This window comes from Rhinolophus sinicus, linkage group LG04 (assembly GCF_036562045.2).
Source record: "Rhinolophus sinicus isolate RSC01 linkage group LG04, ASM3656204v1, whole genome shotgun sequence".
NCBI classification, from domain to species: Eukaryota; Metazoa; Chordata; class Mammalia; order Chiroptera; family Rhinolophidae; genus Rhinolophus; species Rhinolophus sinicus.
The window spans coordinates 103413114-103433792 of record NC_133754.1 but is presented as its reverse complement, the minus strand read 5'-3'; the positions used below and the strand labels follow the sequence as shown (position 1 = coordinate 103433792).

At 38.0% G+C, this 20679-nt stretch overlaps 1 protein-coding gene across 5 annotated transcripts in view; it reads left to right on the top strand.

The window, feature by feature from the left end:
* The window catches only part of ZMYM5 (zinc finger MYM-type containing 5), a 31982-nt gene extending 12134 nt beyond the window's left edge, over positions 1-19848 (top strand). For 4 of the 5 annotated variants that reach the window (XM_074330109.1, XM_074330108.1, XM_019749617.2 and 1 more), the window contains 4 exons: positions 9716-10001; positions 10550-10715; positions 11654-11866; positions 18431-19848. In XM_074330109.1, coding sequence (XP_074186210.1) covers positions 9716-10001; positions 10550-10715; positions 11654-11866; positions 18431-19168 — 1403 coding nt within the window. In that variant the 3' untranslated portion in view covers positions 19169-19848. Of the gene's footprint in view, positions 1-9715; positions 10002-10549; positions 10716-11653; positions 11872-18430 lie in introns of those variants that run through there. The other variant, XM_074330110.1, reaches the window with a different exon arrangement.
* Positions 19849-20679: the final 831 nt, after the last annotated feature.

Genomic DNA, 20679 nt, shown 5'->3' with positions numbered 1-20679 from the left:
GTTTTTGTTTTTAAATAAACATTTTATTAGTTTCTTCATTTTAAAAGTTTCTTGCCTTTAAATCAGAGACCTGTATTTTAAAAACTTTTATGTGGACAGTCTTCTGATAAAATTAAAATACAGTAAAAGTCGTTGAAAACTTAGACATTTTTTTGTGGCTTTTTCATGACACATTTGAGGTTGGGGGAGCATTTTGTTTTTTTGTGGGGGAGTTGTTGATTTTGTTTTTTTGGCCGTTTTAGTGTTTTTTAACTATTGACCAACTTAGAATTTTGGGAAAGGGCTGAAATGTAACTAGAGCTAAGAACCTAATCACTTATTGCTTTAATGAAGTGCTAGTTTCTTTTTTCCCTTATTTTATTAATCTTTTACTCTGGTCATGAAAATACTGCATGGTTACTGGAGACTATTTGGAAGCAAGCACAGTTAGACACAAGTAAATAACATCTGTCACCATACCCCACTAACTAGGAGTGACCGCTGTGAAAATTTTGGTTTGTTTGCTTTCAGTCTTTTGCCTCTGTGGTTTTAAAAAATGATTTACTTATTCTAAATATTAGTATGTTATGTCATTAAAAATGTAAGTTTCATGGCTATGATATATTTGTCTGAGATAGCTGTTCCTCTACTTTGTTTTAGCATTTACATGGTTTCCCATTTTTTACTGTTGATTTTTTTCCTTTTGTTTTTTTGGGGAGGGCGGGGCTTTTGCACTTGGCACCAAAACTTGACAAGTGATAATTTCTTAAAGGTTTTCACACTGAAGAGTTTTAAACCATATAATGAACTTTTCATCCTCTATTACATTAAAATCCATTGATCTTTGAATGGATCTTTTACTTTTGTATAATTTTGTAATATTGTGCTTTGGTTATTTGCAAAATTTGTATTCACTGAGTTATCCAGATTTTCTAAATGTTGTCACTAGAAAGCTGTCAAGCTCACAGTGGTGGTTACAAGTTTTCAAAGGTTCTAATTTTCACTTGAAAGCTCAAATTTTCTTACTGGCATCAAATACTGTCATTATTCTTAAAATGACAGGCTCATTTGATTTATTATATTTTTAAGAAAATGTCTATTGATAACCAGTTTGTCAGTCATTCTTTCTAGTAAAAAGGTAGTTCATGAAAAAAGGCTAGGTCAGCTTGCAATGCAACAGTTTTGCAAGTGCTTTTCCACTTTTCCTTAAGATAACCATTGTACTTTGGAATGAAAACAGAAGTAGTTTATGCATATTTCCCTCTTCATCATACAGAATATTAAGATGTAATTAAAGGGTGAAATTTAGTAAAATTAATACTAATTTATACTGTTTGGTCAAGGACATCTGTTGTATACTAAATAATTTCACTGGCTTTTGTCCCCGGTCTTCGGAGAAAGACTAAGTCCTTGAAATTTCCCGAGTAATAGGAATGTCTTTTCTATTGATGAGCCCTTTGGATCACACCTAAATTTGTGCTGAGAGCTTATATGGCAAAGGCTGAGGAAGGGTTACCATGTGATTAGAGTGTCGGGGCTTTGAGCAGGACAGGGCGGCAGGAGTTGAGTTCAATCACATGTGGTGAATAATTCTAAGTCAAACCTATACAGTGAAACACCAGTATAAACTCTACATTGAAGCTCAGTGCAGCCTCCTGGTGGGTGAACTCTTTGGTGTGCCAGGTGGGGGATCTCACCTGATTTCATGGAGAGTGGGCACAGAAGCTCTGCGTTTGGGACCCTTCCAGACCTCATCCTATATGTCTCTTCATTTGGCTGGTCCTCATTCGTGTCCTTTGTCATAAAACTGATCATAAGTATAGAACTTTCCTGAGTTGTGTGAGTCATTCTAGCAAATTATCAAACCTCAGGGGTGTCTAAGAACCTACCAGAAGTCCGGGTGGCATCTGAAGTGAGGGCAGTCTTGTTGGGGACTGTGCTTTTAAACCTCGGGGGTCTGATGCTATAATTGCACGTGGTTGGTTAGCATCAGAATTGTATTGACCACTGGTGTTGCAATAACAGCTGTAAGTGAGATGTGACTTTTTCTTTCTTTTCTGCAAGTGTGAGATAGTGAAGAAAACTTAACTAGTACAGTTTGGTTCCACTGTCAGCACTTTTACCCATCGTTGCCTTTGCATCAGTAGTGTAAATGCCAACATAGTGAGAAGGGCAAATAATCTTAGTATTATAATGGCAATATTTTGGCCTCATAGATTGCCCTTTTATTTCTTTTTCTAATATAGTCGTGAACAAAAGTGGTAGGAGTTTAAAGCCTAATCTTGTTCTTGACTTGGGGTTGGGGGAAGCATTTGACAATTCATCTTTATATAGTATTATATGAGTTATATATGTTATATATACATTATATTAAAATTAGCTCATGTCAAATATAATTAACTATGTTTATATTGTATTTATTAATTGCTTGGTTGAGGTTTTTCTAGTTTTTGTAATTGTAAACAAGTTTCTCTGAAATTTGGCATACTTGTTTTCTTTTCTTGAGAATAGTTTCTATAGGTGGAATTGCTAAATCAATATGTCAACGTATTTTTAAAGCTTTTGATGGTTGATGAAAAATTGCCCCCTTCAGAAAACTGTATTACTTTCCTAGCAACACAAGAGTTTTTGTTTCCATGTTGGAAGCTTTCCTCAGGGATATGAGTGTTATTTAATGTTTGCTAAAATGATCACTAAAATGTGGTCTTTTAATTTATATATCATTGAACTTGTAAAATTTTTAATGAATTTGTTCATTCATGTTTGTCATCCATTTACTATTATGTACATCTTTTTTTAATTGATTAAGAGTTAAGCCTGAGAGATGTATATATTGAAAAAACTTGCAATCTCTATATTAAAAGCGGTGTTAAACTTAAAAGCAGTTAAAGAAGATAAGATGTTGAAGACTTGTAATAATGTCCATTGAAAGTCATTCTTTTAGATCTGTTTCTTTCTTTCAGCCTTTTACTTATTTTGTTTTGTTTTGTAATTCCCTAAATTTTAGGTGTATATTTATGTAAGCATGAATTCCATCTTATGTACATACAAGCTTTTAATTGGAGTTAAAACCAGGAGACTTGCGATGTATTTGTTTTGTATTTCAGTATTAACCATTTTTCACCTTCTAGAGTAAATTGAAATTTGGTGTTTAATGTTGAATATGGTTAAATAAGATGCTTTTCAATTTAAAAGCATAGCATAGATTGATATTATACAAAAGCATTCTGTTGTTAGATGTTATACTATCATTTTACTCAAATTGTGGACATAATTGAGACTTGGGAATGTTATTTGAAAATAGTTTTGATTACTCCTGGATTTTTGAATTCTTGTCAACCCTTTATCTCATTAATCCAAAACTATTTTATGTTTTTGTTACTTTCTCATTATATAAATTATCAGTGATTTTAAAATGTAACAAAGCAAAAAGGCACAAATGACTCACTTGATACTCATAAATGAAAACATTTTTATTAATAACTATGTTCAAGCTATTTTGTTTACGGTATGTGGTACAAATTTCTATTATTAATGAAGTATAGATGAATTTACGATGTTCCTGAGTTCTCAAAAGTTTCATTTTGGGGGACAAAAGTTACAGAACCAAATCCTTTGAAGAATAACATTTAGTTTAGAATTCTAAAAACAATGTTCACCCAGTTGTCAGATGAAGAGTAATGAAGATACATTTGCAACTTTCTTTTTTTTAAAAAAAAAAAAAGATTTTATTGGGGAAGGCGAACAGGACTTTATTGGGGAACAGTGTGTACTTCGGGACTTTTTTTTTCAAGTCAAGTTGTTGTCCTTTCAATCTTAGTTGCGGAGGGTTCTGTTCAGCTTCAAGTTGTTGTCCTTTCAGTCTTAGTTGTGGAGGGCACCACTCAGCTCCAGGGCCAGTTGCCGTTGCTAGTTGCAGGGGGCATAGCCCACCATCCCTGCGGGAGTTGGACCGGCAACCTTGTGGTTGAGAGGGCATGCTCCAACCAAGTGAACCATCCGGGAGCTCAGCTGCAGTATACATAAAACTAGGCGTTAGTTGCAGGGGGCGCTGCCCACCATCCCTTGCAGGAGTCGAGGAATTGAACTGGCAACCTTGTGGTTGAGAGCCCGTGCTCCAACCAACAACTGAGCCATCCGGTAGGCAGCTCAGCTCAAGGTGCCGTGTTCAATCTTAGTTGCAGGGGGCGCTGCCCACCATCCCTTGTGGGACTAGAGGAGTTGAACTGGCAACCTTGTGGTTGAGAGCCCACTGGCCCAAGTGGGAATCGAACTGGCCGCCTTCGGAGTTAGGAGCACAGATCTCTAACCGCCTGAGCCACCGGGCCGGCCCCCATTTGCAACTTTCTTAAAGGTTAAGTCTCCCATGGAAAGGACAGCCTTTCTGTTGTTTTTGTTGCTGTTTTTCACTCTTTGTTTACTTGAATGTAGCATAGTAAAAGATGTCTCATTTTGGTATTATCTAGATTTTGTTTTTGCTTGCTGTCAGCTTTAGTAAAACTAACAAATTTTTACCGGAAGACTAATAGAATAAGATGGCAGCAGTTATATTATTATTGTTATTATTTAGAGTCAAAGCTACTCCAGAGTGTCTTACTCTAGTTGCCATATGCTTCCCACTTGTATAAATTGAAGGTTTTCCAGCATAGGAAAAAGAAAAAAATAAGAGCAAGATGAGGATTTCTAGAGTTGAGTTATTTAAATCTAGGGTTTATAGGTTGAAATCTCATATAAAATTAATGGATCTGCATGAAGTATACATAAAACTAGGCGTTTCGTTTTAGGATTATGTCCATTAGTGTGGACCTTTGAATCATGTAATCCTTTCATTAAGATTTAAGGTAGATGTTTTTCAGTGAAAGTTCTCCACTCATCACATACCTTTTATATTAACAGCAAAAAACTCAACCTGGAAAATACCTAAACTTAGAAATTGCTCTTGCATCTATGTTGTATTTTTATTGCATTATACACATTTCTGATCATGATACTGATTTTAGGGAGTTATGCTTGTGATGGTAATAGAGTGGGTATTTCCTATCCCTCCTGCAGAGAGTACCTAGGGGGAAGAAAACACAAAATATACAAAGTGTCTATTGAAAGCATCACAGAGCTACAAAGACAGTGAAGAAAATTAGGGTTCTAAGATTTAAGAGAAGAAGCCTTTGAGAAGTAATATGTTAGGTGGGGGTGCTTTTCTCTTGTGGGTATGTGTTCAGTTCCAGAAAAGGCTGCTGAGAAGGCTGAGAATCTTAAGAGGAGCTTTCAACAGACTCACGGGCCCAAAAAGAGGGATACTAGTAAAAAAAGAGAGAGAGAGAAAAGAAAGAAACAAAAAAACCTCTTGACCTTTGGATTGGGATGCTAACATAATCCAGAGCCTCAAATTTTGTAAGTTTTTCATGTAAAAACTATCAAAAGCAATCAGGGATATATGAAAAGACCATATGATAGAAAATTAAGAGAGAAAACACAGACAGTAGACATGAGCCCAGATAACTGGGTCATCAGACACAGGTTTTAAGAAACTGTATGTTTTAACTGTAGCTTGGGTACAGCTAAAGAGAGCATGAGTGAACTAGAAGATATATCAGAATATTACCCAGACTAAATCATAGAGAACCAAAAGGGTGGAAAACACGGAAAGGAACGTGAAAGACCTACGACACTTGATGAAGAGGACATGTAATTAATGTCCCAGAAAGAGGAGTAAAGAAATGAGGTAGAAGAGGTGCACCTGAGAATTCTCTAAAATGGAGATAAAACATAAACCTACAAATTCAAGAACATTTGCAAATCCCAAGTAGGATAAATACCAAAGAAACCATTAAAAGACAAGTACGGAAATCATAGTAAAAAATTGGAAGTAATCCACTTGCGCATTGACAGTAGAATGGATAAGTAGTATTAGCTACACATTGGAATACTTTAAACAATGAAAAAGAATGAACTAGTACATGCAATTGTTGAATGAATTTACAGACAAGATGTTGAGTTAAGGAAACTAGACACAAAAGAGTACATACTATATAATTACATGTATGTGAAGTTCAAAATAAGACAAAACCAATCTTTGAAATCAGAATAGGGATGACTTGTGTGAAAGGAAGTTATTGAGTGGGAAAATACCTTAGATAGGCTTTTGGGATATTGGAAATTTTCTGTATATTTATGTGGGTATAGTCATTGTAAGAAATTTCATTGAGCTTTGCACTTAAAATTTATAAACTTTATGTGTATGTTATTTATTGTAACCAAAAAAACCCACTGAAATACTGAAAGAACTTTTTACCTACAGACCCAACACTAAAGAAACACTACCATGTTTCCCCAAAAATAAGACCTAGCTGGACAGTCAGTTCTAATGCGTCTTTTGGAGCAAAAATTAATATAAAACCCAATATTTTATTATATATTATAAGACTCGGTCTTGTAGTAAAATATAGTAAAATATTATATACTATAGTAAAATAAGACTGGGTCATATTAGTTTTTGCTCCAAGAGACTCATTAGAACTGTCTGGCTAGGTTTTATTTTGGGGGAAACACGGTAAAAGGCTGTTCTTTAGGCAGAAGAATTTAGTTGCAAGAAGAAATGAAGAACACCTAAAAATCAAATAGTGGATATAATACTTACTGGACTTTTGGGCAAATCACCTAACTTCTAGGTCTTAATTTTCCTTGCATATAATTATGAATTTGGATTAAATAATGTAAGCCCCTTATCTCTCTCTCTCTCTTTTTTAGCAAGAGAAATTAACCCCACATACATGAGAGAATCTGAGACCCCCCACATGTAAGAAAGGTTCAGAGATAGAAAGGGAAAGTGGGTGTATAAGACTTACTGAGCTAGGAATGAAATAAGGTGTGTTGGGGGCTTTCAGGGTCACTGCAAAATGATAAGAGCAGATGTTTAGTAAATAGAAGTTTGCCCTGTCATATAGGTAGGTTAAAAAGAGGTTATTGGTGATAATCTCTTACGGGCAAGGCACCTAATTCAAGTTCTTCCAGTTAGTTAAAGCAAGTGGTAGAAGTTTCTCTTGAGCCTGAAGCTAAAATTGCCCTTAGCTTAACATAATCTGCATATCACATAAGCACATCTTTGGGCAACCAGCTCTGAACCCCCCACACTGTAGGGAAGATCCAAGCAGGTTCTCAGGTTGCTTACCACACATTACCTAGGGCTTCAAAGGCAGGCCCTCGAAGTAGTACCATCTGGCGCCTTGCCGGCAACCAGTTCCCCAGCAACTCCAAAGAGGTACCTGACAAGCCCAGCCCTACGTGTCCCATACTGGGACACTGAAGCCCCCAGGACCTGGCTGACCTGCGCCAAACCACGAGGTCAAGTAGTTGTGTGTTACAGACATGGGCCAAAAAGTGGCCCCCGTTGACTCTCAGAGTCTTTTGTTCCTTAACTGGCACTGTGCTTTTTAGGAGCCTAGCTTCCTCGTGGGTAAAATGGAAGGAAAGAACCTTGCAACATCTAGTTTTTGGAAGAGAATGAATGAGGCTCGGGTAGGCAGCAGCTCTGGTTGAGCTTAAAGCAAGCAGCCTGAGTTTGCAAACTCCAGAACCACACCTCCCTCCCCCATACTTTGTTCCTCTTCTACCTCCATGGAGCTCCTGCCTCCTTTCACCTCCTTTTCCGGACCTTCCTATTAGGCCTCTTCTAGTAAAATGTATTCCAGGGATAGGGCATGGAAGAATTTGAGAGTCCTTTAAATTTAATCTGGAGACACTAATACCAAAAATTGATGAAATAAGAAACTTAAAGGAAACATTTGCTTTATTTATGTATTCACCAAAGCTAAAGTGAAAAAGATTTCAGAATCCAGTTAGTCTTCAGCAGTATAGGTGATATCTCACTTTCCATAATTTTATATAAATATGCCCCCTTTATGTAGGGATAAGTTCATAAAATTACAAGGCCTAATGTTTTTGTGTTCAAGGTTCTTATTTCTCCCATATTAATGGTAATGAGAACTCTTGTAATGGTTGATTGTCCTTTATTTTATTTATTAAATCGACTTCATTATCCAGGTACTATGCAGAGAAGATTAACCTGGAATGCAATCTGTGTTTATTCTATAGATGAGTATGTAATTTGTTTTCTTTGGAATGGTTCAAAATGATGTTGTTTTCTAAAGGAATGGCTTAGAAGTGAAGAAACTTCTGAGTACTTGGTGTTAAAAAATTTTATTGGCACGTACTCCATATTTGCCAGCATGTCATCCTGTAGAATGAAAGAATTCTTTTTGTTACTTGCTCTGTTTTGTTTTTGCCTATAAGGTAAAAGATACCTAGAAATAGGACAAAGAAAATTAGAAGCAGTGGGTGGGAATTTAGATATGAAAATGGAATTGTTAGTGTTGGTAATACTGAGAGAGGCCTTTGGAGCTGTTATAGGTGGAGGGGCCATAGATAGGCCTCTTCCTAATGACAAAAGCTATTTTTGAAGAGAGATGACAGAATAATTCAGTCTTCTAGGGCCTTGTTTCTCAAAGCTTCACCATCACCCGAGAAGTTAGTTAGAAATACAGAATCTCAGGCCCCTCCCAAGCGCTACTAATTTAGAATCTCCATGTAAACAAGATTCCCAAGATATCTGATGCATGTTGAAGTTTGAGAAGCACTATTTCCTGTACATAATAGTGTACCATTTTGAAGCTAACACTAATACTTGTATATGGTGGCGGAGGCCCTGTGTGAAGTTAGGAAAGCTGTTTCCTGAGTAATCCAACACACTTAACATTAATGCCTGTGAAATAATATTTTGGAAAGCTGGGAAGTAATTGTAGAAAGAGTTGCTTTAAAATGTTATGTTTAAATTATATATATTTCAAAGTATTTTAGAAGTATATTGATGTCTACATATTACTTGAAATACGTAAAAATTGATTGATTGTTCAGAGGGCTGAATAGATAGAAAAATTGTAAAGTAAAAATAGTATAAAATTAGGGCTGGGGAGGATGAAGAGGGTAAATGGGGTCAAATATATGGTGACAGAGTCTAGACTTTGGGGGTGCACACAGTATGGAGTATACAGATGTCATAGTATAAAATTGTACACCTGAAATTTATATAATGTTATTAACCAATATTACAGCCAATAAATTTAAAAAGTAGTAAAATAGCGTAGAATCTATTTGGTGGATGTTCACTTTAAAATTCTTTCGGCCTCTCTATATGCTTTAAATTTTTCAGAATAAAATGTTAGGTGGGGAGCTGTTAGGAAAATGGATATCATATACCATACTCAATAGTTATCTTTGTATTTACATATTTTCTAATATTCTTAGAGAAGAAAAAGTGGCTAATGTTTTTTGCAAGTGCCATAATTCCAAACATAATACTTTACTATAGCACTTTCATGAGTTAGGTATCATTGCCAGCCTGTAGCTGAGAAAACCAGGACAGGTTAATACTATATACTTGCACAATCAGCTCAGAAACATGCCTTTTGACCTGGGGAGTCTGACTTAGGAGATGATGGCTACCTCATTGCACAGTCCCAGGGCCGCCATTTACATTGTTAGCACAATAGAGTTTTCATTCACTTAGAATGCTAAGTGTACAGTTGCCCTGGGATTGTGCAGCAGGGCTGCTGTGCCTTAACCACTTGTTACATGGCTGCCTCACTATTCTGTTAAACTTGTGCAAAATAAAAATTTTAAATATTTTTCTGATGTGAATTTTGAATTGTTCCATGACTTTTTCTTGTGTTTTATTTTTAAGATTCTTGGATCTCCCAGTCAGCATCATTTCCCCGTAATCAGAAACAGCCAGGGGTGGATTCTTTATCACCAGTGGCCTCGCTTCCTAAACAGATTTGCCAGCCTTCAGCCCAACAGCAACTCACCAAACCAGTTAAAATCACTTGTGCAAACTGCAAAAAGCCTTTACAGAAGGGACAGACAGCTTATCAACGAAAAGGATCGGCTCACCTCTTTTGTTCTACCAGCTGCCTTTCCTCCTTCTCTCACAAGCGTCCTCCAAAGAAACGCAATGCACTATGTAAAAAGTAAGCTGTACTTCTCACATGGCTCCATCTGGCCTATATGGCAGTGTAAATGTGCCTTCTGAATGTGATTGGAGAGCCGCATACATTCATGGGGAGGATTGTTGCAGGGCATCTTCAGGTTGATTGAGCTTGAGTTATCGTAGAGCTTATCAGAGATGTGGGCTCATTTGTACTGTACCTGCTCTTGGTAGAAAAGTGGGGTATGGCTGTGGGGATAGGTTGGTCCTCTCCTGCCTCTGCCCCCCTCACCCTCTGCCCCATCTTCTGCCTTAGTTCTACCAAGTTGCTACCACCCTTTTTGAATGCTTCTAGAAATCATAAGAACCTGTGTCAAGGTTCTTGTGCTACAAATATTACAATTTTACCTCCAGATTGTGTTTTCCAGTATAACTTAAGACTCTTGGCAGTGAAACCAAAAAGAGGATTTTTCTAAATTGAGAAATTATAGTTGATTCCTAGTATTATGAGAAAATGAAAAATGTCCATTATTGTTTATTTATTTGACATTAAAATGCAATGTCCTTAAATTGTCTATCTCTGTGTTTCAGAGATGCACCTACAAAAAAGGCTTCTGTTGTTCCTCCAGTGGGCTGGAGCGAGCCCTTCCAAGAACTCCGTAGCATGTCCTGTGTGTCCCCCTATGAGAACAGCCAGAATCCCAGAAAAAGAGTTCCGAACAAGTCAAGATGTACCATCTGTAGTAAATTAACAGAGGTGTGGGTTTTTATATCTCGTTTAAGTTCTTACCTAGGTTAACAGGAATGGCTTTAAGTGCTGCCCTGTTTTCTGCCATCTACATAATGTACATCCTGAATCTGCACAGTGAAGTTAAAGGGAACTGTCTTATAAGCAAATGTCCCATTTGCATAGTATGGAGCACACACATTGTTTCTCTGGAGTGGCTGTAGTCATGCACAGCAATAGTTGTATGGTGGGTTTCATTTTCACTAGCCACACTAAACAAAAGTGTAGGTTCAGGACATGAAGGAAGTAGGCAACCCTGGTACGAGACCATGTGGGACGTGGAGTGAAAGTATGTTGAAAACTTCACATTTCTTATGGGCCCTGCCATCTTTGCAGATGCTGAAAGAGGAAGTGAGCATGCACACGGGCCTCACTTGGCCCAGTTGTTGGTAACTGCATTTGGAGTTGGTTGTCCTGAGCCATGCAAATTGAGGACATGTTTTTTTATCTCAGTTATCAGGAAGCTGAGCAAAGCATGTGTATACAGACAGCATCCAGAGTATGGGTAGTGCTGATCCTTTTGGCCCATCCCACGATTTTTTAGGGAAGTGAACTTTAGAACACGAAAAACTACCCATCCATTTCTTTTAAACAGGTCGTATCAAAATCTTCTAAACCAGTTCATTTTCTGGACTTCTTAAATGTCTCTGGGGAAATTATTACTGATTTTATTGTTTTTTTGTTCTATTAAACTTATTTTTCCTTCTTTTGTAAAATTGAAAAATAATTTTACCAAGCAGTCAAAGATAAAAATGAAAGAATAACCAAATGGGCTTTTTAGTCTTTTCCTGAATATTTCTTCCATTGAGAAATTACTAGAGTTTCTTTTTTTCTGTTGAAAAAACTACTTACCTCATTCCTTACTGTGCTAACTTGCTTCATTTAATAAATTCTGCTTTTTCTTCTAGATTCGCCATGAAGTCAGCGTTAATAATGTAACTCATAAGCTGTGCAGCAACCACTGCTTTAATAGATACAGAATGGCCAATGGTCTGATAATGAATTGCTGTGAACAGTGTGGAGAGTACCTGCCCAGCAAAGGTGTCGGGAACAGTGTCCTGGTCGTTGATGGTCCGCAGAAGCGATTCTGCTGCCAGAGTTGTGTTAATGAATATACACAGGTAATTCTTGTAGTGCGTTGTAGATGGTCGGGTGGACAAGGACTTGTACCAGCGAGCTTACAGCAACCAGATTGATCTCAGAATCTCATTTAGTTCCATTTTGGTCAATCGGTCATTGAGTTGTCCCATCCCAAATGAATACTGAAATCAAATTGCTTGTTAGAAGTAACCTTGTTTTAAATCTTCACTCATTGCGGACGTTACAAGTAATTATTTTCTCTACCATTTTGCACTCCCACTGACGACTCAGTAGTTCGTTGCTCCACATTCTTACCAAAATTTGGTATTGTCTGTGTTGATTGAAGCTATTCTAGTGGACATGAAATGATTGTCTCATTGTGGTTTTAATTTGCATTTCCCTGATAACTAATATTCTCCTCTCATCACTTATATTCTAGGTATGATCAAACAATACAGTGAATGTTTAAATAAGTTTATTACAGTAAAAGACATTGCCATTAATCCCCTTCAAAATACTCCCACTTGCTTTGAACACACTCATCCCATGGTTCTTGCTCCTTTCTGAAGCAGTTCTGGAAGTCCTTCTGTTGTGGCTACCTCAATGTCCTGAATCATTTTGACTTTGGGGAGGAGCCAGAAGTTGCACAGTGCCAGATCCGGTGAACAGGGTGGATGAGGACACACCATAACGTTTTTATTTGACAGAAATTGCCATACCGGAGGCGATGTTTCACACGGAGTGTTGTCATGGAGAATGATTTACGGCACACTTTAAAACACACCTTCTCTTAACTGTAGTTCACACCCGACTGACTGCTCCAAACAAGTTGAAACTTGTCACACACTGTTAACTAAGGTTCAACGCTCTGCTTCCATGTTGAAGATCCCTGCCTTTCCATTGGATGGCACTCGGCAGCAGCATTCACTGTATTTTGTGGTCACAGTGGGAAAGGCTCTGTGTCACACATTGCTTCTGGTATGGCAATTTCTGTCAAATAAAAACATGGTGTTTCCTCATCCACCTTATTCACCAAATCTGGCACCATGTGACTTCTGGCTCTTCCCCAAAGTCAAAATGACCCTGAAATGAAAGGTAAACGTTTTGAATTGATACAGGACATCAAGGCAGCCACAACAACGCAACTAAAGACTCTCACAAAAGAGGTCTTCCAGAACTGCTTCAGAAAGTGGCAAGAATGATGGAATAAATATGTTTGAAGTGAGGGGGACTATCTTGGGAATTAATAGCAATGTGTCTTTTACTGTAATAACTTTTTTCTTTTTAATTTCAGTAGTCATATTGTTTGATCACACTTCGTATCTTATTTTGTAAAGTCTCTGTTCAGGTCTTTAGTTCATTTTTTAAATTGGGTTGTCCTTTTATTGAGTTACAGGAGTTTATATATTCTGGATACATGTCTTTTGTAAAATGTATTCAGAAGATTTTCCTCTGGACAATTGTGGGGACAGAGTCCCAGAGAGCAGTTTCCAGGCTCTTGGCCTCATGTGGAAAGGTGCTGGCTCGGGTAGTAGATGGCCGTCAGCTATGGCTGGTTGGCCGTCGGCTGTGGCCGGATAACCAGTTAGCCACTGATATAACTGCCGCGGCTACGTTGGAGAGTTGAGTTGAGTTGGTCGGTTGGCAGGCAAAGAAGCAGACAGCAGGTTGCAGGTTGTGTAACTCCAGCCTCCAGTGAGACTATAGTGGTATGACTTCCCTCCCTATGGCTCCATGAGTGTTCTTCTGGCCTACCCATATCCTGCGTTCTTATGTGGGGAGCAGGACTAGAGGCCCCGCAGGCCGCCTCGCATGACAAATGGTGCAGCGAGCAGGGTCTGCTGCACGACATCAATGTTTTGTCTTTTTATTTTCTTGATGTTTTTGAAAAGCCCAAGTTTTTAATTTTGATAAAGCCCACTAATTGCTTTTCTGATTAAAACTTTTTGTGTCTTGTTTTAAGGAATCTTTGCCTACAAAGGTTATGAATATATTTAACTATGTTTTCATCTAAAAGCTTTTAAATTTTGGATTTTATGTTTTTGTCTGGTATCCATTTCAAGTTAATTTTGTGTATGGTATGAGGTAGAGGTAAAGGAATTGTCTACCTGACTTGAAGACATTAAAAACCTCAAAACATTGCATTGGACAGCATAAATATATTTAATTTTTATTTACCAATTGTACCTCAGTAAAGCTGGGAAAAAAAACATTAAGGAACTACAGTAATCAAGCTAGTGTGGCATATACAAATAAACAAATAGGTCAACGGAATAGATAGTCCAGAAAGAGAATCACACCTGTATAGTCAGTTGATTTTAGAAGAAGGTACCAAATCATTTTGATGGAAAAGCAAGGTCTTTCTAACAGGTGGTGCTGGGACAATTTCCCCCTCTAGTCCCCAACTCCGGTTCAAGCCGTTGTTTCGCAGTCTAGTTGTGTAGGACACAGCTCCCTGGCCCATGTTGGTATTATGAGCCTTGCACTTCCCCCGGCTGAGACAGTTGGTTGCCAGCTGATGGCCACTCACGGCAGCTATCGCCAGCTGCCAGCTGCTCATGCTGGGTGCCGGCCCCTCACACTGGCTGCCAGCCCCTCACACTGGCCACCGGCTGCTCGCCATAGCCCACGGCAGCACACAGCATCACTCAGCAGCCTGCGGCAGCTCATGCGTTCACCAGCTGCTTATGGCAGCCCAGCTCCAGGGAGAGCCGTTGTTCACAATCTTAGTTGTAGAGGGCGCAGCTCACTGACCTGTATGGGAATCAAACCCATGACCTCCGCGTTAGGAGCACGGCATTCCAACCACCTGAGCCACCAGGCTCCCCTGGGACAATTTTTTTGTTTGTATGGAAATAAATGAGCTTTGACTTCCTTTTTTCCCATACACAAAAATTAGTTCAAGATGGATCTTAAACGTAAAACCAGGAACATTCTTAGCCCCCATTTCACTGGATAAGGATTTAAGTGGTTAGCTTTCAGAGAAAAGTAACTGAAGTGCAAGGCTTATTGAACAAGAGAGGAAACAGTAGATACCCATAGTTGACTTTTAAGTTTTGCAAGAAAGGCTAATTTATGTTCATTATTTTTTTATATATACTACATCTCTTATATAAAATGTATAGACTGAATCTTGATCTTACCCAGTGATCTAACTGAAGGTGATTTTGTCCCCTTGAGGACTTTTGGCAAAGTCTTAAACATTTTTTATTACAACAGCTTGGGGGTGGGAGGTGCTGCTGGCATCTATTGAATAGGGGCCAAGGATGCTGTTAAACATCCTGAAATGCACAGGACAGTCCCCACCACAGAGTTACTTGGCCCAAAATGTCAATAGTGCCAAAGTTAAGAAATCCTGTAACGAAAGGATAAATAGGTAGCTGGAATGTGAGTGTGTGTGGTAAGCATAGTAAGAAGGAAGAGAACTAAATTTCCATCTTCCTCATTGAGAAATCAATTGATGATACGTAAAACTAGGAGGAAAAATCAGTAAATAGTGATACAAACGTGTTACTTTGACATTTGGAAACAAATACCAAAAGAATCAGCTCTATGTGTTCAAAGTAGTTAACTTCTGGGAAAGCGGAAATGGGTGAAGGTTAGTTTGTGGTAATTAACCAGGTTTAACTAGTTGATGCAGTATACTAAACGTATATTCAATTTTGATTAAATAAAACTTTAAAATATGTTAAAGATACTGAAGTTCAGAGACAGTGTCTTACCCAAAGTCACACAGCTAGATTTGACCTCACATCAGAAATCTTCATTAGTACATGATATAAACATTTAATTATACATGTGCCTTTTTACCCCGAATAAGCCGTAAGTTCTCTTAGGCCAGGATCTACCGGGCATGCCAAAAAAATCTGTACACATGACTTGTATTCATCTTTTGTTATCGGTGTGTGTTGATTTTTACAATTTTAATGCAGTTTTTTCCTTTCTTAAAATGCTTATACTTTTTTTTTTGGCACCCTCTCTTTATAGCATTCATTTTGGGAATCTCCAGAGTAACCAGCCTTATATGTGGCATGACCAAACCATCTTACTGGGACACCTAGAGAGTGAAATGATATTCTGCTAATAAACGCAGTGCTCCCATCTTGGTACCTCTCTTTCCAGTGATTTATTTTCCCCTTTTTTTAGAGGCTTCAGTTAATTGGTGTCTGCCTCACCTGCCTTTTATTTTACTTCAGTTTTCATCCAGATCATCAGTAAAAATGTTCATGTGACAGAAGAATATAGCATTGCCCTGAAGTATTTTTGAACTTCATTTTCAAAGAGCCTCAGATGAATGCTCCTGGAGAGAGTGCCTAAGTGACATGGATGGGAAAAGACATCAGCAGTTTAACCTTGGAGCCTAGAGTATAGGCAGAAAATTCATGAGCCTTTCCAGTTCTTTGCTATTAGACCTTATTCAGTAATTGTCGCATAGTTACGAGTAGCCTTGTTAGAGTGTATGCCAGTAATGACAGCTAACATGAGTTTACTGTGGTGCCAGACACAGCTTTACTGTATTTTTACATTTAATCATCTAAACAGTCTCCCTAGTTAGGTGCAATTGATGTCCTCATTTTATTTTATTTTATATTTTATGTTCTTCAAGATTTTAGTGTATTTCAACTACTCTGCCATCTTGACTGGACCTCCATGTTCTCATTTTATTGCCGAGGAAACTGAAGCTTAGGTGGTTAATGACTTGCCCAAGGTCACATAGCTGAGAAGTGGAACATCCGCCGAGAATAACAACTTGACTATCTGTTCATTACCAGGAAACTCAGGAAGGAAAGAGATAAGACCAGAGTTTGGATTTGGTTGTGTAATAAATACACTAATGTAGTCCTTGGCTTTCTGTTTATGTGTGATCTTCTACTACAGTCTTATCCACTCCCATAGTTTCAGCTATGATGACTTCCAAAATATATCTGCAGATTATATTTCTTCAGTTTCAGACCAATATATCTACCTTTAATCTCCATTGAAATGTTTCACGGATCCCTCAAACTGTATCTAAAATGGAAATTCCAAACCTGCTTTCCTTCTTTGTTTCCCTTGTCAGTAAATCTCACCATCCAGTCAGGTGCCCAAACAAAAACGGCGTCATTCTTTTTTATTGTGGGGGATGGTGTCACTATTTAAGACCCTTTCCAGTCAGCAGTCTTTGAGACCATTATGTTGGCCTTGGCCAGCGGGAGAATGGAGTTATCTGACTTGCCCGTCTTAGGGTCATTCTTTACGCCTCCCTGTTCCTCTGCCCCTGTAGCCACTCAATTACCAACTAATCCAGATTCTACTTCTAAATGTCTCTCAATTATCCTATCTCTGCCATAACCCTAGACATAGCCTCCATCCTTTGTTGCCAGCTTCCTATCTCTGTCCCCTCGGTCTTAGAGTTGGAAATCCATAATACAATCAGCAATTTTTCTAAAGCACAGGTTTGATCATGTCACTCCTGCTTTTTTTTTACTTTGGTGCTGCCATCTTGCTTTCAGGATTAAATCAGAGCACAGCTCTTAGTTTCTTAAGATCCATACAGTGTTCCGCTGTGCTGTGCACAAAACTTACAGCAGATGAGCTGCCATTCACATTGTGCACATCTATAACTGTTAGTCTCTTGTTTGCATTTGTATTTTTATTGGCTTAAAAATAGGTAATGTGTGTCTTACATGGAATCATACAATATGTGGTACTTTGTGGCTGGCTTCCACATACTACACTGTTTTCTGGGTGCATCCATGTTGTAGCATATATCTTTGTTTCACTTGTTTTTATTGCTGAAGAACAGTCCATTGTGTGGATAATACTGTATTTTATTTATCCATCAGTAAGGGACATTGAATTATTTCTGCTTTATGGCTATTATGAATAATGTTGCTATGAACATTTTGTAGAAGTCTTTGTGTGGACATATATTTTCATTCTGGCATTGCTAAAATGGTGGTAACTCTGTTTAACTTTTGAGGAATTGTAGACTGTTTTCCAAGGCAGCTATACCATTTTACATTCCCTCCATCATCTTAGGTAGATTCCAGTTTTTCCACATCTTTGCCAACACTTGTCTTTTTTTTTTTTTTTTTTTTAAGATTTTATTGGGGAAGGGGAACCGAACTTTACTGGGGAACAGTGTGTACTTCCAGGCCTTTTTTCCAAGTCAAGTTGTTGTCCTTTCCATCTTAGTTGTGGAGGGTGCCGTTCAGCTTCAAGTTGTTGTCCTTTCAATCTTAGTTGTGGAGGGCACAGCTCAGCTCCAGATCCAGTTGCCGTTTTCTAGTTGCAGGGGTCACAGCCCACCATCCCTTGCGGGAGTCGAACCAGCAACCTTGTGGTTGAGAGCCCACTGGCCCATGTGGGAATCGAACCGGCAGCCTTTGGAGTTAGGAGCACAGAGCTCCAACTGCCTGAGCCACCGGGCCGTCCCCAACACTTGTCTTTTTATTGTAGCCATCCTAGTGGGTGTGAAGTGGTATGTGGTGGTTTTGATTCGTACTTTTTGATGACTAATGAGTATCTTTTCATGTGCTTACTGGGCATTTATACACACATTCATTTTTTTTTTTTTAAGTGTTAACGATTCTAAGATAAAACTGTAATCTCTTTCTCCCCAGATGCTAGAAAAAAAATCAAAAAAATTATCAGTGTCAGAAAACAAAAAAAGGAATGCTGTTAGAAAAGAAAATGAAAGATTGTTGAATACACTTTTGGAAAAAATGGAGGGAATACCAGAAAAAAAGGAAAAGACTTCAGCGCTACAGGTTTCAGCAGAATGTAGCACAGATTCATCACTGATGGAACAGGATGTGAATGGACCTTCTGTGTCCACCATAGCTGATACATTTCAAGAGCAATTGGAAGAGAAAACATCAGAAGACTCCACTAGACCAGTTGTGCTTTCTGCAGATCCAGGTACATGGCCCCGAATTTTGAATATTAAGCAACGGGACATTCTTGTCAAAAATGATCCACCTCAAGTAAGAAATTTTAACTTTCCAAAAGACAATACAGGAAGGAAGTTTTCAGAAACCTATTATACACGAATTCTTCCAAATGGTGAAAAAACCACTAGATCTTGGTTACTTTATTCGACCTCAAAAGATTCTGTGTTTTGTCTATATTGCAAACTCTTTGGGGAAGGAAAAAATCAACTGCGGAATGAGAATGGGTGCAAAGATTGGCAGCATTTATCACATATTCTTAGCAAACATGAAGAAAGTGAAATGCACATCAACAATGGCGTTAAGTATTCAAAATTAAAATCTGACTTGAAAACAAACGAAATTGTTGGAGCAGCAGAACACAGATTACAGGAGAATGAGAAAAGTGGTAGTGTGCTGTTGTACACATGATACACCTGGCAGGGTCCTACGTTTCCTCGGAGATCTGTATCCTGACAGACAGGCAGTACCATTTGTGTCGTGAGGGTCCTCTACAGAGTAACGCTCAACAGTTCACTGGCCATTAAGTATTATATCATTGCAAATAAATCGTAAAAAATGTTTTTATTCCAAATTATAAAGCTGGTTGGAGTTCATAGTGGTTAGCGCAGATTTCAATAGAGGCAATTGTTGATTTTATTCAGTCTGTCAAGTCATATCTTTTGAAATTGGCTTTTGACAGGTTCGCTTAATTTTCTTTTCTGATTACCTTGATTGAGGGAGAGAAAGGCTTACATTTATCAGTACCACTTTGAAACAGATACGTGAAGAAGTATTCTCATCATTATTATTAAAGTAAAAACATTCAGGAACAGTTTAAGAACAGAATGGGATATGAAACTGCAGCTTTTTGCTATTAAGCCAAATACTTGTGATGTATTTCTTTCCGGCAGAACATCAGTATTTGAGCAAAACAGCATCATTTATTAAATAAATTTTTAAGGTGGTTAGTTTGCATTTCATTGGTTTTGTTTTAATCTGTAAATGTTTTAGCTTTTATCGTTATGTGAAAATTATGAGCATAAAGTGTATACCTATTTTTATGTTGGTACAAATATAAGAAATATGAAAATAAAAATATATTAAGTTAACCGTTAGGCATTGTGGCATTTTTTTTTCTCTGAAGGAGACTACTTGCTTGAAATTTGAGAAACACCCTAATGAAAATTAAGGATCTTTTTCAGATGATTAATAGCACTAAGTATTTAGTAATTCTCCCTTTGTTTCTGGTTTCTCATACCAGTTTTATCAGATATTAAATTCCTACATATACTTGGGCTTGTCTCAAGGCTTTTCCTATGAAACATAATGGCATCTGAGCAATGACTAGAGCAAAACATGGTACATTCTTCTTGGTGGGGCTGACACTAGGAGCACTTGTTGGCTGTCAGTGAGGCCTGTGCAGAAAATTATTTTTGGAACACCCAGGAAAATCATTCTCATTAATTTATAACCATTTTGGTTTTTGACAAAAATCATTTCAATCTTTCAGACTTGGATCTGAATAAGCCAGTGGGATGTTTCCAAAAATCCAGTTTACTCTCAGAGACCTAAGAGGATACTCTAGAGCAGGGGTGTCCAAACTGCGGCCCGCGGGCCACCTGCGGCCCGCAATCCATTTTTAATTGGCCCGCAGCAAATTCCAAAAATATAGTTAGTTTACTTAAATAAACCAGGTCAAGCAATACGTACTTCACCTCGAGTGAGTGGCCCGGCTGTTTGTGTATTTTACCACATATGGCCCTTGGTGAAAAACATTGAAAAAAGTTTGGACACCCCTGCTCTAGAGAATATAACAGGTTGTTCTGAAGTTCCTTTGCAAATGGTTAATGTGCCCATTGTTTCATTAAAGCTTACTCGTTAATCAACAGATTTGTCATATGATTAGATAGAGCAAACTAATGAAATAAACCAGAGGCTAC